We start from the raw sequence: 25,464 nt of genomic DNA, 5'->3' as shown, positions 1-25,464 counted from the left end.
GATATTTTCCTTCGCCCTTTTTATGTTGTTAATGTATTTATAAAACCACTTTTTATTATCTTTCACAGCAGTGGCTAAATCAAGTTCTAGCTGCGCTTTTGCCTTTCTTATTTTCACTCTTCATAACCTAATGACGTCCTTGTGCACTTCCTGAGTTGCCTGCCCCTTCTTCCAAAGGTCATAAACTATTTTTTTTTCCCCCGAGTTTCAGTAAAAGCTCCCTATTCAGTCAGGCTGGCTTTCTTCCACACCAGCTCATCTTCCAGCACATGGCAATGGCCTGCTCCTGTACCTTTGAGAAGATTTCCTTCTTGAAGTATGTCCAGCCTTCATGGATCCCTTTTTTTTTAAGGGCTGTTTCCCAAGGGATTCTGTGAGCCAGTGTGCTGAACAGACCAAAGTCCATGCTCTGGAAATCCAAGGTAGAGGCTTTGCTGATCCCCCTTCCTTACTTCACCAAGGACCAGAAATTATTATTTTGTGGTTGCCGTGTCCAGGATGGCCACCGACCACCACACCTCCCACCAGCCCTTCTCTGTCAGCAAGCAGCAGGTCTAGCACTGCCCTGGCAAGCTCCCTTACCAGCTGTGTCAGGGAGCTACCTGCCACAGACTCCAGGAACTTCCTAGACTGCCTGCTCTCCGCTGTGATGAGCTGCCAGCAGATACCTGGGAAGCTTTGCATTACCTGCTGTCCAGCCCCAAGCTCTGGCACCTTTAGTCACCCTCAGAAGGCATCAGCTTCTCTGGGGACAGTATCAAGGTGCAGGTTCAGGCACATGTATAAGGCTGTGTGATAGTTTCCTCTCTGTAAAACTACCAAACATTCACGTGTAATTCCCAGATAAAAGCCACAGTAAGTTTGAGCTAATTAAATTACTCTATGAATAAATTAGAGTGTGAATAATTCATATAAGAGGCAAGGAGTTCAGTCTTTCTGCATATTTTGTAATGTTACTCAGCAGAACAGCCACATCCCAGGTAAAATTGCTCACCAAAGCCCTGATATGAGATGCATAAGGCAGGGCATAAACACTTATTCCATTGCTTAGTTATTGAGAGTAAAGTTCTAGGCTTCCTGGTGGGGAACGGTTCAGCTGTGTAGGCCAATGTGGGCACTGATTAGCATGTACAGTAAACAAAACACATTTCAATAAAAAAACCCAGGCTTCACTTGCTTGGGAAAACCATTGTATGTTAAAATTCTAAGAGAAAGGCTTTTCTGAGCATTTGTGTAATGTATTGTTGGGAGTCACGTGTGCCTAAAAGAATCTGTGTGTTTTGTGGACAGCTGACTTGCCCAGGAGAACACAAAATGCAAATCTGATGTAAAATGTCAAAGAGCAAACGGTGTGAGTTAAGGCTCACAGCACACGTCTTCAGGCTGTGCTACTGTGAAAACACAGAGTGCAACATCTGAGCTGATGCCAGTGAGTGCTCAAAAGATGCAGATAAATCCTACAACTTCAAATAAATGCCAGTTTCCTCATATCTTTCTGATGATACAAGCCGCTTTATGGTTCTGGTTTGAGCTGTGTGCCAGCAGAGATGATCAGGTTGCACTCATTTAGTTTGTATTACCTAGGAGATAAGCAGTTCCCATTTTCCAAGCATAAAACAGTAACTCACTTTCTCAGAAATGAACTGTTGATTCTTAATTCCACTAGAGAGCTAGGATAATCATTCACTGAGGCACAGGTAAGTTAGATTTTCTCGTTATAAAATAGAGTTTCACTGAATGAGGAGTTGATTTGCTAATATTAAATAGGATTGATGGTAGCCTCATGTAAGGGTCCCATCAGCCAGCATAAACCATGGACATAATCTTCTTTTTGTTGCACTGTTGCAGTACTTCATAATGTTACAGATTTAAAATCTCTGTGATGTGGCCAGTGACAATTTATTTTCCTAGTGGAAATCTTTTGACTTTGTAAATTCTTTTTATTATTTTACATGTTGACTTAAGTGTGACAGTAGTAACAGTAGCCTGAATGCAGTAATAATATTTATTAATGCTGAAGATCATTTGCTGTGGAGGGAGATTTTTGCTTACATCAGGAGAGCATGGTAGTGATGGGTTGTCTGCTTGGCATGAAAGTGATGAGAAATGAAGTCGTAGTCATGTAGGTGAGATAAGAATATCATGGCTTTAAAAAATTAAATAATTTTGGCTACTTCTGAGCTTAATTGTTTAAAAATACATCAACAAAGAAAACAGTGAACTGTTTCTGCCCTCTCAAAACCCATTCATTGCTGCAGAGACCACAACAATTAGCAGCTGGCAAAGCATCACACTCAGCAGCTGCTGGTTTTTTAAGTGATGTTTGTGGTTTCCCTAAATACAAGATGTGATTTTGCCATAGTTTAGAAATTGTATTTTCAGGAAAGTGAATGTTTGGCAACTAAGATCCTGAGGCACAGGGAAAAAAAGGAGTTTTGTCCCAAGCCACTGCAGAAACCCATGTGAAAGTCAGATATAAAGCCAAATCAACCAGCTCCAGTATTGTGCTAAATGACCAGCTGAGCCCTCTTCCATCTATGTTTCCCTTTCCTTCCTGTAGTTGGTTGACAAATAAGTACCTAGGATAATGTCTTTACATACCACATGTCTATTTTAAGCCCTATTTGCTTCTGCTTTTAATATCACAGCAGTTAGAGGCTTATCTCCCAGTGGACCAAAGAGCTTATTTCTTGCTCTAAGGAGTCAAAAGTTAATAATAGGCATAGAACAGTGAGAGGTTAAAATCAGCAAGCTAAGGCAGGTGAAAGCAAGGGACTGGGCTATGAGAGACCATGGTTCTTTTCTTAGCTCTGCCTCTGATGTGCTGAGTGATGCTGGATAAACCACATCTGCCCCTTGACAGCACATGTTTTCTCTGTCTAGATTGACAATGTTTGTAGGAGAGGATGCCCTTTCCCCATTACATGTTAATGAAGGGTTCATAGCAATGAATTTCATTCTAAAGCATCTACAGTGTCTACTTTTTGTCTGTGCATGAGAGAAGAGCAAGCTATTGCCAGTATATTCACCTCTGCCATTTGGGTGCCTCCCCTTCCCCTGGAAGCATCTGAAGGATGAAATAGGTGGGAAAATTTTGACTCACATCAGCCTTAGAACCATTTGCTTTGCTGCACTACCAACGACTAGCAGTGGTCATGGCAGAAGTGAACAGCTTGGCCAGGACACAGACCCAGGAGGGCTGTGTTTGCTCATGGGTTGTCAGGTTCTACCTGGCTTGTTTTTGAAGAGCCTTACAGAACGAGTGTCACTGCTACATTAATGTTATAACTTCACTTATTTTATAAATAGAGGTCAATTGTCTGAAGAAGGCAAACTTAATTTTTGTGTCTTGCTGACTCTCTCATAAGGACCTGGAGATCACCGTGGCACTCTCACCATTGAACAAGGAGCAAAGTCATTGCAAGGTTAGTGACTTGTAGCTAGAGTTTTTCAGCTCCTATTGCAGATGTGCAATAATTTGCACAGCTGGTGCATGTGCAGCTTGGTAATGTGACTTTGAATCAGGTGATACTGTTCCTTGGTGTTCCCAGGAGGATTCCTGATCCCTCCTCTTCTCTAGCAGAGCACTGAGTAATGAGTGGTGAGTAATGAGTAATGAGAGCAGCATGCTGAGGGGACTAGTGGAGCTTCCATCAACTTAAGAATAGACTGAGCTGCCAGGAACAATTTCTACACAACAAAGCCTTTTTAGGGCCAGAGAACAAAGCAAATCAGTGTTTCTCAGCCTGTGGACCTCACACCTCTGGTAGTCAGTAAGGAAGCAGTAGGCAGTCCATGAAACAGACTCAGCAGCCATAAAATGCAGGCATGCCTCCTTATATCAACAAACAGAAAAGATAAGGGCAAAATGCAGTTACTAAATGAACACCTGAAGATAAGCTTCATTATTTGTTTGGTTGTTTATGGAAACCATTGTGCCAGTACCTGTTTTTTCTTTTCCTCATAACACTGGGAGGATCCTCAGTGTTTGCGGGAAAAACCAAAAAGTGCTGTGATGATGTTTTGATTGAAGTGTAAAAAATAAAGGAGAGAATGGACTCTAAAGATTTCTAAAGATTGTTACCAGCTCTGCTTTTTTTATGGTCCTATATCCTCTGTGATTTCGACTTCTGCTCTCTTCTTTTGCTCTCTTCTTTATCATGTTTTGTCACTATTTATGGTTCTCTTTCTTCCTGTCATTAATAATAATAATAATAAAAAAAAAAAGTGGTAGGTGCATCAAATACTCCCCAGCAACGCTTGGATCAGAAAAAAGAGCTCTTCCATCTCTCAAACTGTGAGGATAATTTTGCTTGTTTGTACAGAATTGATAGATCCACTGTTCAGAGGCTTGTGTTCTTTCTCTTATTTCTCACTGTTCCATCTCCATTTCCCAAAATACTGTGCCTTCTTCCTGTAATTTGCCAGCTCTTTGAGCTCCAAGTTGCCTGCCCTTTGTGCCTCTAACACTTAGGATGCTTCCCCACTTCCTCTCCTGTTAGTCAGTTTGTTCTTGCATTATCTTACTTTCCTGTCACTGCTTTCTGCCTGCCATTTTCCTCCACACAAAAATACCTTTTCTCCTTTTAAAGTAATTAAATTAGCAGAGCTGATTGAAATCTGGGTGAAGTAATACTCTGAGCACTGTGCTTTTCAATGGATGCATTACTCAATGCACATTAGCCAACCTCCTGTAGGCATCAGTGAATGACAGAAATTAATATTTGATGAATATATTCAACAACAATAGCATTATTCAAACACTGTACTCAGTAAAGTACATTCAGCACACGCAGAAGTTAATGGTGCATTCAGGTTACTCTGTTTGCTCAGCAGAACATGTGCCCAACCCCAAGAGGGAAAATCAAGTCACTGACATATGTGAGGGAAATGGGGTGGGAAGCCTCTTCTGGTCATTTGTACCTCTCATGAGCAGGACAATGAAGGAACCCGTGGGTTTCGGGTTCTAAATCCCCCCGGCTAGTTTGGGATTTAAGCCCGCACGGATCCTACATGGACGAAGTAAAGGACAAGAAGCGCTCTTTCTCCACGTGGTTCTGATGTCCTGTTTATTAGCTGGAAGGGGACATCTGCATCATAGGGCTTCCAGGTGAATAAAGAGGAAGAGCTCCAAACCCAAGGGACATTTATACCCACGGAATGGGAGGCAGGGACGGAAGGCCGCAGCCAAGGGGACACCAGTGAGGAGGGGTGAAGGGAGGAGCTACAAGGGACAGACCACCTTACCAAGGGAACAACCATCTGAGGAAAGGGGGGAAACATTTGTATAACACAACACCCAGTGCAGCATCCAAATAACAATCTAGTGCATCACAACAGGACAAAGTGTATATGTGTCTTGGTCGGGGTGTTTAAATCCCATATAGGGAATAAAGGATGTATGTGATGAGGAAGAGAGATTATTTGCTCTATTTCCTGACTGGCAGATCTTGTTTTCTTGCTTATCACTTCAGCTAGAAATGAGAAAAACAAATCAACTTATTTCTAATCTTCAGCTTTTGTTCAAACTAGGGTGTGCACGTGTGTACTGGGCAGAGGGTTGAAGTAAGTCTAATCAAAAATCCGTGCTTTTCACTTCTTGCTCCATTTAATGTTTTCTTGAGTACTTGGTGCAAATAACCTGTCTTTTACTCTTTAACTTTTTTAATGCCCCCTTGGTAATTTCCAGTAGAGGCCAAGTCTTTTTTGTGGTCTTTATGTTCACAGTGCCAAGGAGATCCCCCTTTAATGCTTTTGTTACTTTGTTAAAACTTTGAGTAATTTCATTTTTAGCTTCAGCATTGGAATTACCCCGACACAAATTGATGTCATCTACATTTCCCACAATCTACTCAATTTCTTTAGCTAGCTTCCCTTCTCAACTCCCTTTGTTTCTTTCGGCACAAAATGAACCTTCTCCAGATTCTAAGGCTAAAATCTCTCCTTGGTTGCAAGGATTTGGATCACACTTTTCCTCTCTTTTCCTTACATTAGCCAGAATATAATTTTGCTAAAGCATCATGCCCTGACTACTCAGCATCTGCTGCCGTATGTACTGCCACTTCTTGAAGTGCTACAAAATACCACTGCCATATTTTTCCTACTGCCCAGCTGTGTGCTCACTAGATGATTTTTCTTTTCGTTGTCTGAATCCTCACCTTGCTTCAAATTTCATACAGCCTACTTAATGTGTCTTCTCCAGCCTGAGCTAACTTGACTCCTCATCAGTCTTGTGCCTGTGCTGTCCCATAAATCAATATTCTTTTGTTTACCTGTTGAGTAACTCCTTGTCTTTGAAGTCCAAATTCTTTCTTTTCTATTCCATATGTTCTTTGCAATGCTTCAGTGAATTAATTGTATTTTCAAAGGATGCAAAAGCATCAGTTAACATCCACATCTATAGCAACAGTGGTCATAAAGCAAACATAACCTTTCCAAAGCACATTTGCAGCTCCTTTGAACAGGGGAGCTGTGCTAGTTACAAACAATACTACAAAAGAGGCTCTGTGGCCCTTTAAGATTTAAGCTGAAGGTTGTTCTCTGCAGCCATTTCTCATTATCAAGTTAAGGCTGCAACTGGAAAAAAATAACCAAAGTTCTGCGGACCCCTGGCTGCAGAAGCACTGTGGGCCACAAGACCTGCCCTGCAGTCCTTCAATAAATTTCAGTTTCTTTTCAACAGAGCACACTGACCAGGAACCACTTTCAGTTCTGTGGAATCCCTGATGCCTCATTACTAAACATCTAGGTAACAGAATGTGTTGCTCTCTTTCAAATTAGCTTTGCAGGAATTTCATCCATCCAGTCTTCTGTCTGGCTGGAATTTGAGCCTTGCTCAGGATCTGTTGACTTTAGCCAAATTCTTGATCCCTGATTTCTTTGATCAGGACTTCTTATTCTTTGTATTGTTCTTCTCAATGTGGGATTGGCAAAGAGAGTGTAAAGTTGTTCTTTTCTAATCCCTCTTGCTGCTCAGTTAAGGAAGTAGCGGCTCAGCTGTGGGAAAAAGAGACCTCAAGGTAAATTTCTCAATCTATTTCTAGGTATAACCATGGCCTGATTTCCACCAGTGTTGGTTTCCACTGATTTTTGTGCCTTGCAGGTGACCCAGCATATCTTTCATTTCTGTTCACCTGGAGGCTCAGAACCGGTGTAACTCCAGCCATGGATTGATAGGTGAAATCAGGCTTTTTACATTAGAAAGGGATGGTGCTCTTATAGTGGCCATCAGCAAAAGCTCCCTTGCAGCCACACTTGTTTTCCATGGAATAACAAAATTCAGAATTCCCTCCAATGGTCCTTGTGCACATCTTAAAGTCTTAGAAGAGGCCTCTTGAGGTTTTCCTTCAAATCTCCAGAGGACAGCTCATCCACAAGATGCGCATGCATGTGCTAACATTGCTCAGTGAATGCTTCGTTTCCTTGCCTGTGATTTATTACATAGTGGTGTGTTCGTGTTTGCTGTTTAGCTCCTTTGAGACTGTTGTGACTATGTATTGCTTATTTAGAAAGCATTAAAGCCTTGAAGCTCATGTCTTCAAAAGTTTGATTTAAACTTCTGCTTGAACTCTGTTTGTGGACGACAGGAATAGCTCTTTAATGAAAAAGTAACCACACTGCCAAACATATTTAAAAGCATAGGAGCATATGTCTGAAAGGATATAAGCTGGTATTTCCCTGTTATCTTTTTTATCTGTAGCATAAAGGAGTAGCTGTAACCATTCTTGGCAGTATAAATCAGGAATGTATTAATTTCTGCAGCTGTCCCTCAGCTCCTCAAGCTAGTGCTCAGCTCTAATGGCAGCAATGCAGGAGTATCCAATAACCTTGCTTCCCTGCAGAAGCCTGACCATAGGCAGAGGTCATGAAGGGCTGCAGAACTGAGGGACAGCAAAAGAAGCACTGAGCTTTCCATGGGTGTGGAGCCTTAGGGAATCACAGAATCATTTAAATCAAAAATGACCTCCAAGATTGAGTCCAACCTTTGACCAATGCCCACCTTTTCAACTAGACCATGGCACTAAATGCCTTATCCAGTCGTTTCTAGAACACCTTGAAGGGATGGTGACCCCACCACCTCCCTGGGCAGCCCATTCCAATGCCTGAATACCTTCTCCATGAAGCTTTGTGATGCTCTGGCCTGATTGCTACTCAAACTTGCCCGCAGATGAACTTGATCACTCCATCAGCAGTACCTGCAGCTACAGCAGGGTCAGGGGGATGTGCGTGTGCCACTGCAGCCACAGAGAGGGGTAATTTTCTCTCCTGCTAGGCAGAGCTTGCAGAAGCAGATGCTGGGATGAGGACATTAAATGACTTAACACATGGAAACTTCTGATTTCCCTCCTCACCTCATGTCTCTCAGCCTCTCCGTGTGCCAGGAGTGCCAGGAATACATCCACTTTTTGCTCTTTGCACAAACAAAGGAGCTTGATACCCCCAAGGAGCCAGTCAGACCCGGAGATGGAGCCAGGTGCAAAGGTGACTGCATATTCTTGGTGGATACTTCAGGTCTTCTTTTTACTCTGATGAGTCTCCCTGCCAGTGGCTCCTTAGGCAGCTCTTCCAAAAGAAGTGTTCTAGAGTTAAGACAGGGGAAGACTTGTGCAGATAAGAAACTGTAACACACACACACACACACACAAAATATGCACACATATTTTGGAGTAATCATAAGAAATACAACAAATAAAATCCAATGAAACAGGGAAATATTTAAAATATTGCACAAGTTTACCCAAAAGTTAGACCACAGACAAAAAGCAGTCCATTTGCATTTTTGTAGTCAACTTAGCATGGGAAATTTGGTTCCTATGCATAAATTTGAAAGTGAAATCTGACTTGACTGTGTATAGTATTTGTATAACTGACAGGGCTAAGTTGAGTGCGATTCAGTGGTAGTGTCGGCCTGAACTTGCCAGAGAAAGCCTACCTGGCAGTCAGGAGACCTTCAGGGAGAACAGGCACATTTCTTACAGAGGACAGCTTAACTGGCTGACTTTGGCTGACTTCAGCCAAATTATTAGACCTCAGCCTAATTGACAAAATGTATTTAAACAGCAAATAAATTTTGTTCAATAGCCTAGAATGTATCAGAATTATTAAATTATCAGAAATAAGAACACCTTGTTCTTATTTAAATGCTTAATAATATTATATTACTTCTAAATGCTTAATAATTTTAAATTGTTTCAGCTGTTTTGGTTATATTTCATGTTGAATGAATGTCTCATTTGTCTTCACCCAAGAGGATGCATCTCTGATCTTGTGTTTCTTTGATATAGCATTTCCATCTTTCCTTGATGAGAAAAATGAGCTGGGCGTTCCTCCGTGATCTGCTGAGTGGAGTGAATAAATACTCAACAGGAATTGGAAGAATTTGGGTAGCTGTTGTGTTCCTGTTCCGCTTACTGGTTTATGTTGCTGCCGCAGAAAACATCTGGAAACATGAACATGATGAATTTGAGTGCAATATCAAGCAGCCTGGTTGTGAAAATGTCTGCTTTGACCATTTTTTTCCTGTCTCTCACATCAGATTTTGGGCTTTGCAATTAATCATGGTCTCCACCCCTTCACTCTTGGTTGTCTTTCATGTTGCTTACCGAGAGAACAGAGAAAAACATCACAACCAGAAACTTTACAAAAATCCTGGAAAGATAGATGGTGGATTACTGTGCACTTACCTAATCAGCCTCATTTTAAAAACAGGACTTGAAATATTTTTTCTTGTTCTGTTCTATAAATTGTACAATGGATTCAAAATACCACGTCTTGTGAAATGTGACATAAAACCATGTCCCAATACTGTAGACTGTTATATTTCCAAACCCACAGAGAAGATGATTTTCCTTTATTTTCTGGTGGCAACTTCATGCCTGTGCATTGTATTAAATCTAAGTGAACTGAGTTATCTGATGTTCAAATACTCCATAAAATGTTATCTGAAGAACCAGCAAGGCTCAAAAAGCAATTGCTGCAAATCAGAACTCATCAGGCACAACAGAGCAGCAGCTGCAGGACGACTCCACAACAGCTCATCATCTTTGCCTCTGAATATGCAAGATGAACATGAAAAACATTCCCCGCTGACTTGAAAGAAGGCTGGAGACCACCCTCCCATTACACAAGCTGTTTTTGACAAATTGCTTTTCCAATCAGTGCTTTGCAGAACCATCCTTTGAAAGGATAGTTACATAGGAAATGCTGTTTCTCTGCTAGTTCCCCATTACTTGAGCTGATAAATTTGGTTACATTATGTATGTAGTACATAGAATCATTGAGACCTTTTCATGTTGAAAAAAGAAATGTAGAAGTTCTGAGAAGTCCATGAAGCTTTAATATAAACACAGATGCTTATGATAAATCATGCTGAAACAATTCCTCAAACAGTCGTGTACTGCATATTACACAGAATTGCTTTGGTACAAGAAAAAATAGGCTTTTTATATGCAGAGATAGGAAGAACCTGGGATTGATTAAGATGAACAGCAAGGGATGTACAGGATTTTTCAGGGGGGTGGATCAGACCTGGTAACTGCTGAAATGGCAATGGGAAAGTGCTAGCATAGAGTGATTGCTGTGCCTTGAAGTGAGCCGGATAGTCGTGAGTCCATTCCATTGTACTATAAAACATCTCAAAAAAAGGAAGAATCAAGAAGAGGTAGACACATCTAGTTTAGCCCATATGATAAAGATAGATTTGGTTATTTAGCTGTTTGTGGAGCACCTCCTTCTGGAATTGAGCCTTTACAGATAGTAGGGTGTTAATCATCAAAAAGCATCCTTTAAGAAAGGCACTTGGTCAAACAAACGTTTCCAAGCAGCATGTACCAAGATATAGAGTTAACTCCTGGTCAACTGCACCAAGCAGCTCCGATGTCATTAGACTTGTCTTCTGCTCTGTCGTAGCAGCATTTAAGTGAACAGATCATTCCCACTTCCCTAGGATCTGGATAGAGAAATGCAGACCACACAATTCAGCAGAACAGCAGCCAGTAGTCCCTAGTTTTATGTAGCCTAGAATCTGGTCCCTTTAGTAAGGCTGAAAATATGCTACTCCTTCAGTAGATTCCTCTGCTGCAGAAGAACACATGAAACCTAAAAATGTGAAAAGCCTCCTGTAGAAACAAAGTAAAAAAGAATCACCTGTTCCCTCCTCCAAATTTCAAAGTATTGCATAAACACCACACACCTCTGCTCTTTGTTATCTCTGTTGTTTGGGCTAACAGGAAAGGGATAGAAATCAGCTAAGACATGTCTTCTGTTGACCTAGGCTTCTAGGACAATGGGAAGAAGTGCCTTAGAAACTTCCTTGAGGGTAGTGTTCTCTTTCTGTTGCTGGAATGAAAGACCTTTGGACATACATCTGATACTGAGCCTGATCAAAATGCACTGTTTAGAGAAAAACACCAACTGAAGTGGAGCTGCCTGAATGCTGAACTAATTTTATTGTTTGTGCCAGAATAAGGAGGAAGAAACAGTGGCAAAAGCAGGTTAACTTTTTTTTTTTTTTTTTTTTTTTTCTCTGAGGCCCCCTCCAGCCCTGTGGCTTTGGTTACAAAGCATTACATTTAATGAGTAGCAGTCACAGAGCAAAACTTAGCAACTAATGAACAAGCTATGCACTTTTGATGGTGATTTTCAAGGTAGGGCTTGTTGTTTGTTTTTTTCCCTAAAATAAACCTACTTTTATAAAATATGGGAAGACATTTGCTGCTGCTGAAATCAGCAGCAACAGCAGTCCCTCATATACCAGCTTGCCAGCTTGTGGCCAGTTAAGTTTTAAATCTTAATGACTGATGCTGAATCAGTGCTTATATAGAGACAATGCTTATACAGAGGCTGCTTTATACAATTCAGAACATTTTCTGCTAAACCTCTACATACAGAAATGCAGTTACAAAGTCTTTTCCAGTTCCTGGACGAAACCCACCAAGTGTCTGAAGCAAAACCGCCCATGAACCCTGTGAAACTGCAACTGCTGCAGCTTAATTAACTGAGAACAAACCCCAAAATTATCTTGGCCCATCTGGACCCTCATGCATCATTTTATTAAGATGAGGGCAACACTATAAAATAAAAAAAGTGTTTCTGAAATATCTGGGTTTTAATAACTGCGGACAGATTTTTAAGAGCACATTAATGAAAAAATATTTATTCATTGTTTTTAAGGTAAGGTTTATTAGATAGAAAATGAAAAGAAGCAAACACAGTTTAGCCAACACAGGTTTCTGATAAAATTAGTGCATTAGCAGCTCTCTAATAAAAAAGTATATTAAGTCAGGGCTTGAAGGGTTTTAGAGACCCTCTAAAGCTCTGTGGCTGGTCAGAGATTACCACTTAGACCAAAAATTTTCCCATCAAACAAGAACTCTTAATTCTTTGGAATGGACACTCAAAGTTTTATTTTTAATTCTATCTTCCAACAGCCAAGAAATTATAAATAAATTCCAAAATCCACATTTCGAGTCTTGGAGGATACTTCAGATTTGACAAAGCCAGTACCTTACATGAGAAATATTCTGAAAAATGATTATGGACCAACTCCACATAACCCGACTCACTCGCAGCAAATTGCCAAATAGCCTTCACATCATGTGCTGCAAAATCTGAGTGTTTGACAAGGCTACTAATAACAAGGAAATGAGCATCACTTAACCTGAAAGAACAGAAACCAATTCATCTGCTTTCTGAACCCTTGCTCTTGGCAACCATTTGGTCTTTTACTGTCTCCTTCCCTTTCCTCGCCTTTATATACCTTTATTCTCCAGTTTAAGTTTTGCTTATCCATGCACCCCTGAAGGCATTTGCTGTTACATTTTTGGTTCAAATGAGTTTACAGGTTTGGTCCCTAAACCTCTCAATCACTCAGACTAACATTTAAAAAAACTGAACTCAAGTGCTATGTTCCACAAGGATATAAGCAATTGATAGGAAGCTGATCTGAGCCCATACTGTAATGGAGAAATAACGTAATCACTGCATGCATATTCATACAAAAATATTTACCTCATTAGTATTTCAAAACATCCCTGCAAACATCAAAAGATCCTTGTCTTACATAGACTCTCATTTTCCTTAAAATCCAAGTAAGCTTCTTGCCTTGGGACAGAAGAGATTTGAAAAAAAGACACAGACAAAATGTTTCCCTATTTGCTGATAGTTTCTTTCCTCTACTCCCTTCTCCAGTGGCCCCATTTCCTATCCCTTAAATTGTATCATCTCCATACCAAATCTCCAGGCAGGGCTGAGCAGTGCAGGAGCAGGAGCTTCTACAACTTGGGGACCTAAACCCCAGTGTAGCCTGTCCCTGCCTCTGTCCCTCTCTCCTCTGCACACAGGTGGGAGCCCCAACCAATTCTTTGGCACAGAAATTATTTGCAACAATTAGCCAACTACTTGCGCCTCACCTGACCCAACAACTGATTCCAGTGTTGTCTGCACAAGCATTGCTCACTATCCAGCATCCTAGACCCAATGTCCCAGCATAATGCTCTAGAACCCACAGTCCCCCCGTGCTGCTGAGAAGGACCACCCTGAAACATGCGGGGGCAAACCCACTACTCTTATTTACACTGAATTAGGGCTCAGGTAATAGCAGATTTCTTTATAACAGTTGAGCACCAGAGAGGGTGACTGTCAGTTTAAAGGTGTCTTTTGACCACAATACAGTACATGCTCCGCATTCAGACAGAGCCCTCAATTTGGTTGCTTCCCCATCAGCAACACCTGCTGCTTTAGTCAGCACATTCCTGATGGCAACAAGGGGCTTCAAAGAAGGCATCTTTGCTTGAATGCTCCATGGTTAATGGATGACAATTCTGGAAGGCAGAGACACAGGGAAGAGGAAAGAAAAGAGGAAAGAAAGGGGGGCAGTGGGGCTGAGAGCACCTTTGGGGCACCCCAAAGGAGGCTGCAGTGCTGCTGGTACATCTGGCACGGCCACCTCAGAGCCCCATCCCAGCCAGCAGCCCCAAGGGCAGGAGTGTGGCTTCAGGCCCCAGGGAAGCTGCCCATCCAGGTGTGCTACAACTGCTAGAGTGGGAGGTTTTCTGTATCACTCAAGGTAAAACATCAGAATGCCAGCACCAAATTTATTTCCTTGGGAGTTTCTGTAGGTGGCTTTACAAACCAGAGTGCCCTCTGCAGTCTGTGACATTTTAAATGAGACCTTGCCTTTGGTACCCCATTTTAGGCTCAAAATACTCCTGTTATTTAAAAAGGAAACAAACTCCATCCTAGCTTACCTGTTGGACAGGCTGTCAGTAACCACCTAAAAGGGAGTGTGCCATGGAATGTACTGGGTACAGCATCTGCTTTAGTTGGATTGATTGGGATGAGACAATATTAAATATTTTATTCTCAGAAATTCAGATCCTAATCAGAAACTGCTTCCTGAATATCTATGGCATTGAATTTTATCCTTTTCTCTTTTTTTAAATAGCATTCTAGTATAACACTGTGTAGCTAAATAGTTGTACGCTATTCTCAGTCCAAGAACTGCAAATGATACAGTATCCATCATTGGGAATGTTGATATTCAAATTACACAACACAAACATTCTTCCAAAGACTAACAGTTGCGAGGTCTGTTGACAGTGACTGAAGTGGTTAGGTACAGCTGACAACAAGATAATTCAGGTGAGCTTTGAGGATCCTCTCCAGAGGATCTCTGCCCTCTTCTCCCCAGCAGAAGGTCCCTGTACAATCACCGTGGCTGATATCCAACAGCAGCAGCTCCATCCAGGGGGACCAGCGGCCTCTGGCAGGTAGAAAATGGCACTGTGTACTTGTAATGATTACAATGATCACTCTTAGAGTCAAAATGCAAGGGTTTGTTTTGGTTTAATCATTCTCAGACTGCACCTTTGATTTACTAACGTGGCATAAAAGGAGTTTGGTCACTTGGGAGGGATGGAAAGTGAGAGGAGCTGACGGGCTCTGTTCAAATGGAAGCACGGGCTTTCTGCAAAGGTAAGCAAATTAGCACCATGTAGCAAACCAAGGGCTGTGCCCGAGGTCAAATGCTGTTGCTGTTCACACATAATCCTCACTCTCGCAGTAAGTCACTTCATTTGGTTGTAGGAAGGTGCCCTCTGCACTGATATTCAGGAAAACTGTCAGAGATTCCAGGTGAATAGCTTACAAGCAGTCAAATCTAGCATTTAATGTAAAAGCTTTGCACAGCAAGACAAGTTTGTAGAAAAAAAAAATTCAAGCCAATCTCACCCAAGATAAAGACTGTTTTATATTACTGAAGGTAGGTCACATCCCGTAACGATAATAATCCAAGAATAGTTTTTGGTACCACACAATCCAGCTGGCTGAGTCAAACATAACCACGCGTGAAAACCAACACTGAAGATTCCTGGGTACTGACAGCTCCCACCAATGCATTCACACTTTTGGTTACTCAACAAACGGGATACCTGTCATTTCAGTTAGCAGCATACAGAGGAATTGCTCCAATCCCGGGCACTACACGCAGCACTGCTTCTGAGGCTCGTTCCAGTGTGGAAAAGAGAGGTTGTGACTGGTGCCACATACAGTCAGCGAGAGGCAGAGGAGCGCAAAGGGAGCCTATGCCACCAACAGAGCACAACCACCGAGTTTATCTGTAAGATCACCATCTCACTTCCCTTTCAGAAAGTGCCTTGTTTATTTAGTTTTTAATGGTATGGCATAAGGACTCGTGTATTTTATAGATAGATACCAAACTGGTATTATCAAAATAAACCCATCTGTTTTATAAACCCACTATTTACAAAAACGGTTTCTGAAGTTTTTTTGTCTTGTTTTGTTTTTTTAACAAAAATTAAACTATACACCAATCTAAGTTACAGAAACAAAAATAACCTTTATAAGATCACATGTATAAAACAAGAAATGAAATGTGTTTTTATTTAAGGCAATACTGGGCTACTTCACAAATCACCACCTCAAATATATACACTGCTCCACACTACTAATTTTCTATCACATTCACAACGGATTCTTTAATACCAAATATTGTTTTAAATCTTCAATGTAGCAAACTATTTTTATTCACATTTCCATTTTTATTATGGAATCATAAATGCTTTGTAACCAATTAAAAGCAATGAAAAATGTAGCTATAAGAAAACTATTATATTTATGTGTTAACTACATATGAATATCATCCATAGATAGTGGATGTTAAAATTTACAAAAATGAGAGTGTGTCAGTATGTTTAACCTATGAAATGTGATCTTATCCAGCTTTTCTTCTGTAAATAAATGTTTTATGCAAAATAAACTGGATATGGCAGACTTAGCTAGCTTTAGTTCAAAAGTTCTTAATTTAAAATGATTAAAGGATAGTTTTAAAAACTTGCTCACTTAGTTACAAATTAAAATTCCGAATATAAATGTGTCATTTAATAGTTTAGACTTACAGACTGCTGGTGGCAGCAAATGATTTACAATAATAAATATATACAAAAAAATGTATCTACAAATAAAGAAAACTGGTATACATGAGAAGTAACCTGGTGAAAGATACCAATCACAGACAACTCACAAAGATTTATTTTATGGAAAGGACAACCTGATAGAAAGTTGAGGTCTTGATCAAGTATTTACAAAACTGAAGCAATTACTTTCTTCAAGTCCCATAGGGATAAAAACAAATAAGACATTTACATGACTCATGTCATGTTTTTTGCTAGATTAAATCACTTCAAAATAAAAGAGCTCCACAGTTACTAGCATGCTTGATGGCTTCCTATTCAAAATAAATTCTATTACAGGTCATGGTTAAACACATTAGGTTTTCAGTATTTTGATTCCCCTTCCTCAGTACCCAAAACAATTACTTTTGCAGCTATAACCTCTGGATTATCCTCCCAACGTCCTTCCAGCTTTCTCAAACTGACCACAGGTCTCATTTCCTGAAGCTGCTTCAACACATGCTCAGTGCAGTCTTTAAGAGTCTTGTCTAACACTATCTTTACATTATCACCACATGGAAGCCGTGATGGGTTGGCAAACAGCACAAGGGTTTCAGTTTCAGAACACGACCAAGAGACGCTATCGCTTGCTACGGGGGCCTTCTCGCTGGCTTTCCGAGAGTTTGAATGGGATCCTTTTTTGGTTCCACTGCTATGGTATTCTCTTTCAGAGTTTTTCTTTTGCTTCACAGCAGATTCTTCAAGAAACTTGAGGAATGACACTTCAAAACCCATTGGCTTGAACGAGCTCCAGTCAAAAGCCGCAGGTTGCTCCTCGGCCGTTTGAATAGCAACAGCAGTCTCCTCCTCCTTGTGCAGGCTACTCACACCACTGGGCAGTGCTTCCTCTTTTTTCTCAGCTCTCTTTCTCTTACTCTGAGATACATTTTTTTCTTTATTTGCTCTTTTCAGGTTGTTTGATTTTTGCTTCTCTGAGGGGCAGGAGCTGGTCTCCTGCAAGTCACTATTTACACTGGAAGAGATTTTTGCTTGATTTTCAGCTGTTGAAGAATCCTCATTAATTAGTTTAGTAATGAATAGTTCCGTCAGTTCATCCACTTCGTCCTTCTCACCTTTTTCAGTTTCTTTTTGTGATAAGGTAGTTGTGCTTGAATCATTATTGCTCACTGTCAAACTCGGTTCAGGCTCTTTCACATCAGTTTTTTTATCAGTTTCCTCCTGCTCACAAGAGGCTTCCTTTACTTGGGAGACAGAGTGTTTTTTAGATACAATAAGAAGATTTCTGTGTTGGGAAGTAAAAGCTTTGGACAGTTTGTGACATTTATAATGCCTTATTATGTTACTTTCGCTTGTGACTACGGATGAACACCCCTTTATCATACATGGATACTGAGTTATGAACCTGCTTGTACATTCCGACAAGGCATCGTTTCTGGCCTTTATTAAATACACGTACTTGCCACGTTTCAGTGAATAAGCCTTATTTTCCTGAACTTGTATTCCTTTTGAGTTCTTATTTTCCAAGTTCACATTCTTCTTCCGTTTTGTTTTCACTGACAGCCTGTTACCCTCTCTTCCCGATCTGTTTTTGAGTCCTCTCTGTTTAGACTTCAACGGTTTCTCCTGATTTGCTTTGCTTGAAATGTTTTCCTGGCCTGGTGTCAGCCTCCTGGGTCTTATTAGATGATCTTTATGCCTGTCATTGTGTTTGTTAAAAATATGCCTCAAGAGGTTAGACCTAGTAGCGTAAATACGGTCACAGCCCTCACAGTCACACTTGAACATGCCGTCATCTTCTACCTTGTTTGGCTTTATCTCAACACTGTGCTCTGTCTCAAGATGCACAACATAATTAAGATACGCTGTAAATGAAGACTTACACTGAGACTGGTCACAAAAAAACCTTCCCACCTCTGGAGGTGATTTCATGCTTCCAATTTGCTCTGGGGTCATGTCATGAAGTTTCATATAATGCTGTATCAAGCTGGTAACTTCCTGGAAGATACGAGAGCAGTCATTCACCTCACACCTGAACTCTCTGACAGCAGGTTTGGTTTCCACCTCCTCACGTTCCTCTCTGCCTTGCTCATTTTCCTCCTCCACTTCAGCAGAGAAAGCAGGGAGGTCTGATTTGTGCACAGCCTGGTAATGAAGAATTAGGTTTTGTTGTATTGTGAAAGCCGCAAAGCAGCCCTGATGGACGCACCGGTAGGGTCTGTAAGGGCTGTACCTAGTGGGAAACTCCAGAGATTTTGCTACGGGCTTCCTACCATTCCTCTCCTCCTTTTCCTTCCTGTGCTTCCTAGCCTTGCGTACTCTGGCTTGCTCCTGCGTACTATCAAAAGATGCTGGATTATGCTGCTCCAGTGGAACAGAAACCACCTGGGGAGGTTTTTCCAGTCTTTCAGGAATATTATTTTCTGGTAGAAGTTTTTCCAATACTTTTACAGGCTCTACAGCTTCCTTCATCTGAATTTCTTTGACCAATGGAGCTACAGTTTTGTTTTCTATTACTAGTGTCTGCACAGTTTTTATTTCAACAGGTTGTGGGGCTGTGTTTACAGTTTCATTTTGAGATCTTCTGCCATAAGGCCTCTTAATTTTTAATTTTACCATCTCCTCTGTTGTGAAATGATGTACAAGCTGACAGTGTGCTCGGAGATTAGAGTTTCTTGTGAATGTTTTTGGACAGGTAGCTACAACACATTTGAATGGGGCATACTTCAGCTGATGTTTCTTTATTTCTAGTATCATTTCTGCAGTGTACTGATGGATCTTGCCATAGTGTTTAAATAATGCGTCTTTTGTCATAGCACTGTAACTGCAGCCAGGATTCTGACATACAAAAGGTTTATTAACTCTATCACTAAATTGAATGTTACTTGCCTCAGGAGATAGCTGGATGAAGGGTTTATTTTCAAGTGATACAACAGGAACTGCTGGTGCTAGCTTATCTGCTGGAGGACACTGAGAAACAGTCTCAGAGATTGGAATGGGAGAATCATCTTCTAGCTTCAGTTTTTGCAAGCCTTCCAAAATTTCTGACATTTGAGTATCATCCTTTTGAGGTATCTCAGCCTGTGCAGAGCTATCCTTTGCAGCAGTAACATTCCCTGTGTGCAGAGTAAACTGTGTAGAAGTGGGTAATTTTACACTGTGTGCAGAATTATCTGAAGCAGCCTGGGTGTTATTTACTTGCAAGTTCTGTCCTGAAGCAGCAACAGTATCCTGAATTTCAGTTTTCACCTCAAGCATCTGTGAATTCATAGCAGTTTTAATTATTTCCAGGGTTTTTTCGAAGTTCTGCATAACACTGTCCTGTGAAATCTGTTTCTCCGAATTTGCCGGCACACAAGAATTTGCAGGCATCATTTGGGAATCCCCATTTTCAGTTTTTACTGTTAAAGGGGGCAGAACTGTACGAGCCTCAAGGTTTGTTTTGAAATTATCTTTGATACTGGCCATGAATAATTGATTGTCAACATTACTAAGTTTCTGTGCAAGGTTTTCCACCACTGTTTGAGAGCCACAATTTGCCAGCAAGTTGGACTGAAAACTTTCTCCCTGTATTTGCATGTTTCCTTCAGTGCTTTTGGTTAGAAGTCCCATTACTGTTGCATTGTTTACTGCTAATTTCTGTGATGTACTGGGCACAAGCAGGGGTGTAGGTGTTTTTCTCTTCCTCTTTGAGGAGCTGGTTCCCTTCTTATTCAAGTTGCTTGATCCCGAATTCTTGGGACTACTTATAACTGAAACTCGTGAACTGTTCCCTGCAAAGTTTTGTGCTGCTGCAACAGTGTTAGAATATGAGCTAGGACACAAGCCATTTTCAACGGTCTTTAGCATTAAGTCCTCTGTTGCAAAAACAGGCAAAGTCTTGCATTCATTTAGTGGAGGAATTTTGGCATTGAGGGTCCTGTTTTGGTCTGTCAGCAGGGCACTGGGGTTACAGACTGTCTGCAGCAGAGAGGGCGTGGCTGAGCTGGGGAGAACGGCTGCATTTATCTGAGTGGTACCAGAGACACAACTTGTTGTAACCACACGTGGAAGTGCTTCTGTGTTATCAAAGCTACTCGGGATGCCTGCAGTTTCCAAGGCTTGCTTTATAATTTGATTACCTTCCTCATTCCCACTAGTGTTAAAGTTAGTCACACCGGCCCGTGGAAACATAGTCTGCAGTGCAGAACGATTTTCAGCTGCAAGTAACTGGAGGAATGATGGATCTTTAAAACAGGCCTCTGGATTGAAGGCAGACTCCTGAGGTTGCTGCAGGTTTAATGAATTTGAAGAAAGAATCATACTGGCAAGCAAAGATTGTCCATTAGCCTGCAGAGCTTCTGGAGAAATTTCTGATCCTTCAAGAGGCTTACAGTAAGACCTCTTAGATAAGTGACCACCAAGTGATCTAGGATTAGTAAAAACTCTGAAACACCTGCTACAGATAAATTTGCCATCTCTAATTATTGCTGGCCACTTTGCTCGTTTGTTGTGCTTTGGCTTCCTTTCTTTCCCATTTGAGCCCCTGCCACGATCTTTTTTGACCTTTTCTGAAGCTGGGTGCTGAGAACTAGTTTCATTGAAGTTATTTTCATTATTCAATTGTGAGGGAAATATTTGATCAACACTCTCCTCTTTTGGGAAGGTAGAGTTAGTGTTTCCTTCTAGCTGCAAAGAAAAGCTATTTGTGTTATTTTCCAGTTGTGAGAAGACTGAATTTGGAGGATTCTCTGCTGATGAAGGAAATAGAGACATTGGACCATTTTCCGCAGGCAAAGGAAGAAAAGGATCTGAACCGCCATCAATATTCAGAGGCATAACTGTTTTTGCCAGATCATCCAACTGGGAAGGTAAGGTTGCAGCAGACAAATTTTCCATTTGTGAACACAAAACACTCTCAGGCTCACTTTTTATACGAGCAGACAAATTTGGATTTATGACACTTTCCACCATAGGCAACATAGGATTCGCCAGATTTTCTAGGTGGGTTGGGAAAAGAGTACTTGAGACATGCTGCACTTGACTGGAACAGGTGGGATTCAAATTTGATTTGTTCTGTGCAGTAAAAGCAGCACCATTGGGATTGCCCACCTGTGATGGCATAAGATATACAACCTTCCCATCGTTCGGCACATTTTGCAGATTGCTGGATTTCCGTGGTTTCTTATTTTTACGCTGCATTTTAAAAGCAGCATATTCATCAGGGTGGGCTGCCTTCATGTGTTTGCCAATGCTCTGTGACGAATTGTATGTTCGAGTACACCCCTCAACCTGACAATTAAATTTCTGAACTGGGGCTGCTGGTGACACAGCTGGAACTAAAGAGCTATTTATGTTAGGCTGTGATGGAATAAATGCAATACTTTCTAAAGTTTTTAAAGGCAGGTTATACAGATTAGCTGCAGCTTTAATACTGTCTTCAATTTCAAGTTTGGAAATGGGTACACCGTTTCGATACCCCGTCTGATTCTGCATGCTGAATGGATTTACAATGCTCACTTGTCTTTCTAAGCTTTTTGATTCAAGGGCTTCTGGTTTTAATGTGTCTGAGGTCACAGAAACAGTTTGAACATTCTGAGTCTGACTGAGACAGCCTTCCTCCTTTCTCTCTTGGAAAACTGGAAGACAAGAGTCAACTGCTGGGCACAACTGCTGGACTCCAGGTTTAGTAGTATCCACTTTACTGGCAGTAGCAGCCAATTTACCTCTTTTTACAAAGTTATCTCGGATCTTCTGGTTAACAACGGACAGCTTAATGCTGCCTGCTGGAACTGCTTCTTCCGTTTTTACTGAACCCATAGGGGAGTGCTCTGAACCAGCATTAGGCAAGGAATTGCTTTGCTGCAGTACACTCACGGATGCATTTACACCTTCATTCCCTACTGGTTCTGCTTTGATTTGGTTCCAGACGTTTTCTCCTTCATTGAAGCTGCTTCGGTTTTCAGCTGGAGGAGATGTCAATTCCTCTTTAACTGCAACTCCATCAGTACTTTCATTAGCTTTAGAAGGCTGACTAAGATCAGTTTGGTTAGTTTGGTTTTCAGGCTGCTCTTCTTTTTCAGACTGCTTGTTGTGATCCTCCACATGCTTCTCCAGTTCGTTCTGTGAGCGGTACACCTTCCCACAGCCTGTGACTCTGCAGGTATAGGTATTATAGTGTTGTGCTTCGTGATCATAGAGTAAATAGGCTTCAGAAAACACTCTGCCACATTTGGGAAACATACACTTAGCTCTGAAGACTTGATGCTCTCTCCTATGGGTCAGCAGCTCAGCGTAACTGTTAAAGCCAGCCTTACACTTCATCTGTATGCAGATATAAGGCTTGCTGCCACAGTGCATCTGTAAATGATCATTCAGGTGAGTAACACTTACAAAATGTCGTCTACAGTACTGGCAAATCACTTTTTTGCTCTGCATTTCAAGAAAACGTTTAGCTTCTTCATTATCTTTATGGCCCTTTGCGTGTGCTATTAGATTTTTAAAATATTTAAAGCCTTTTTTACAAAGTGTTACAGGGCAGGTGAATTCATTAACAGGGGGAGGTTTTTGAACCGGCACTATCTCCGGTATGTAAGGTTTATCTTTGTCATCGTTTTCATCATCTGAACCATCGTTATCATTAAACACAATGAAGTCTGTTGAATAGAGGCTGTTCTTCTTAATGGGTCGCTGCTCCTGTTTGGATACAGAATTAGTTTTCTGATTCTCATTGGCAGTTGCTATTTTAGGAGGTCTTCCCAGCCGCCTCAGTGGTTTCATAGCAGCCAATCTCTCTTTGCTAGATTTTTTCACATGCAAAGTTACATGGGGAACAAAATTTTCTTTAGAATTAAAATTTTGGGCACAAATAGGGCAACTGTAAATTCCATCTTTATAATGTTTCTGTGCATGTCTGACTATTCTATGACCTAGGAATTCCTTGTCACATAACACACAATACTGCATGTAAGCTTGCCAGTTCCTAAATCTAGCTGATATGAACCCCCTCTCTCTGAGTTTTTTGATTTCTCTCTTTTTCTGCTTTTCATCTCTGATACCCCTAAGAAGGCTGGTAGCCTCATCAATGCCAGCAAGCCCATTCAGAGAAGCTTCTTTACTGTCTTCTTGGCCATCCTCAACCTTCTCATAAACTTCACTATCATTTAGTTCATCTATGGATGACACGATGGATGCCTCCTCTCCCATAAGTGCCAGACACTGACGCTTTAGAGTTTTCCAGTCCCAGAACTCTGGATCAAAAGGCCACTGAGTTTTCAGTACAAGTAAGAGCTCACAGCGCAAAGAATTTGGTATTGGAAGATTTTCTTCATCATACTTCTGGTCAGGCTGATTATATAGCATTTCAACAGCATAATATGCATCCACAGTGGGTTCCAGCAGAAATTCACTCAGCTGACAAGCACGTTTCACCTCCAAATCATCTGGAAGTAAGCAGGAGATAGTCTTGCAAATAGATATCTTGACATCTGCATTTTCACTGGATTCCAAGCGCAATGCTTTCACACACAGTTCAATGCACGTTGCAAGTCCAGCACCATCAATCTGTAAAGCAAGACTAATTTTAGTAAGTCATTTTATCTAACTCTTTCTATACTTTTAAGTAAAAGATGTCCTTATTCAATCATAAGTGTCAGAAAAAATGCACCTAGGGTTCACAGTCATACTTTTTACCTCAAGAAACAGAATGGATTGTCTTCAGATGCTATTCCTTAAGCTGCATAATTTGTCTTCATGCTACTAAAAAAATGCTGAAGTTTACATACAGCTTAAAGACCAATTAATTGTATGTTCTGTCTAGTTTGAGGACTTTTGGACTGTATGTTAGAGGTGCTTGGTTTATATTAGAGGCAATATTGAGCATTTTCCTTGGAATAAAGTCTGTCACTTGTGCCACAGGTATTTGAGATGAGCTTCTATGAAACATCAATTTAACACTGGGTAGAAATCAAATAGTAAAAATTACTACAGTTAAAGAAAAACACATGATCATCAGAAAGATCTATAATTTAGAGATCACTTAAAGTAAAAACTTTACTTTTATTTTTAAAAATTATGTCACTTCAAAGTCAACTGACCTCAACTGAACACCTGGCTTCAGTCCAACTGAAAGCAGTAAGCGTAGTTACATTTTGTTAAATGTTCCACCATTTAATTTAACATTTGAATGTTCTAAAAGTCATGTGGTCTTTACTCATTCATGCCCTAAGGCAACACCATTTACATTTACATTGACTTTACAAGCTCTTTATGCTGCCAGGGATGCATGAGAGAGGCTGTGGCATACACGAGAATAAAGTTCAGCAAATTTATGAATGTAGAAGTCTACTACCTACATGGTCTCCAATTTCTGCCAACAAGTTGCAGAGATCAAAATGCTCACTGGAGAAAAATCAATATGGCACAGAGCAGGCAGAGATCTTAATACCTCAAGACTCTGTGAAAGTTATTTTCCTCCCCCTCTCTAATTCCAATTTATTTCCCATCTTACAGAAGGAGAAAAAAAAATCTTTGCATTTAGAAGCCCATGATTAGCCATACCAGAATACTGAAAAACAAAACCAGGAATTTTTATGCTTAGAATTAATTTCCCAACTGATGGAAATCTTCATAAGAGCTCAATTTAGCTATAAATATTAAATACTGCAACTACTAAAGAAACTTAGAAAACTAGATGACAAGGTTAGCTGAGAAAGATAAGCAGGGTTTTAATACAACATCGGATCTAAGCCCACAAGTGACAAGTATTTAATTTATCAAAATAAACTGCGTTCATAAGTGGCAATTCAAAAGGTTTTGAGTTGTAGTTTTGGGGGTTTTTTGTGTAGTTTCTTCTTTTCTTTCTAATTTCCTGTAATTTTCCTTTTCTTATATATTAACATGCACGCTTCATTTCCTTTCCTCATAAGCTGTCCCTCTCAATTTTCTGTAATTTTTGAAATATGGAAAATAATGGTGAGGAATGTAAGGGCCTCCTTACAGAAAATACCACATTTAGAGGACACAGGCAAACCTAGAGGCCATAACCTCACCTTTAGTT

At 40.7% G+C, this 25,464-nt stretch overlaps 2 protein-coding genes across 6 annotated transcripts in view; one reads left to right on the top strand and one right to left on the bottom strand.

Annotated features, from left to right (window-relative positions):
* The first annotated feature begins 1,608 nt into the window (after window positions 1–1,608).
* On the top strand, window positions 1,609–15,725 carry GJB7 (gap junction protein beta 7). 2 transcript variants are annotated; one of them, XM_038131355.1, is made up of 3 exons: window positions 1,609–1,697; window positions 3,369–3,425; window positions 9,285–15,725. In XM_038131355.1, the coding sequence occupies exon 3, from the start codon at window positions 9,303–9,305 to the stop codon at window positions 10,092–10,094; it is 792 nt and encodes a 263-aa protein (XP_037987283.1). In that variant the 5' UTR covers window positions 1,609–1,697; window positions 3,369–3,425; window positions 9,285–9,302; the 3' UTR covers window positions 10,095–15,725. The 2 variants fall into 2 exon arrangements, with proteins under 2 accessions (XP_037987283.1, XP_037987282.1); XM_038131354.1 differs by lacking the exons at window positions 1,609–1,697; window positions 3,369–3,425 and adding an exon at window positions 8,145–8,481.
* A 654-nt stretch (window positions 15,726–16,379) lies between these two features.
* ZNF292 (zinc finger protein 292) overlaps window positions 16,380–25,464 on the bottom strand; it is a 49,145-nt gene continuing 40,060 nt past the window's right edge. For all 4 annotated transcript variants that reach the window (XM_038131350.1, XM_038131352.1, XM_038131351.1 and 1 more), the window contains one exon: window positions 16,380–23,969. In XM_038131350.1, coding sequence (XP_037987278.1) covers window positions 16,794–23,969 — 7,176 coding nt within the window. In that variant the 3' untranslated portion in view covers window positions 16,380–16,793. The remainder of the gene's footprint in view (window positions 23,970–25,464) is intronic.

Source organism: Motacilla alba, chromosome 3 (genome assembly GCF_015832195.1).
Source record: "Motacilla alba alba isolate MOTALB_02 chromosome 3, Motacilla_alba_V1.0_pri, whole genome shotgun sequence".
In the NCBI taxonomy this organism is placed as follows: Eukaryota; Metazoa; Chordata; class Aves; order Passeriformes; family Motacillidae; genus Motacilla; species Motacilla alba.
Note: the sequence above shows the minus strand (reverse complement) of the source record. Positions and strands in the feature narration are given on the sequence as shown.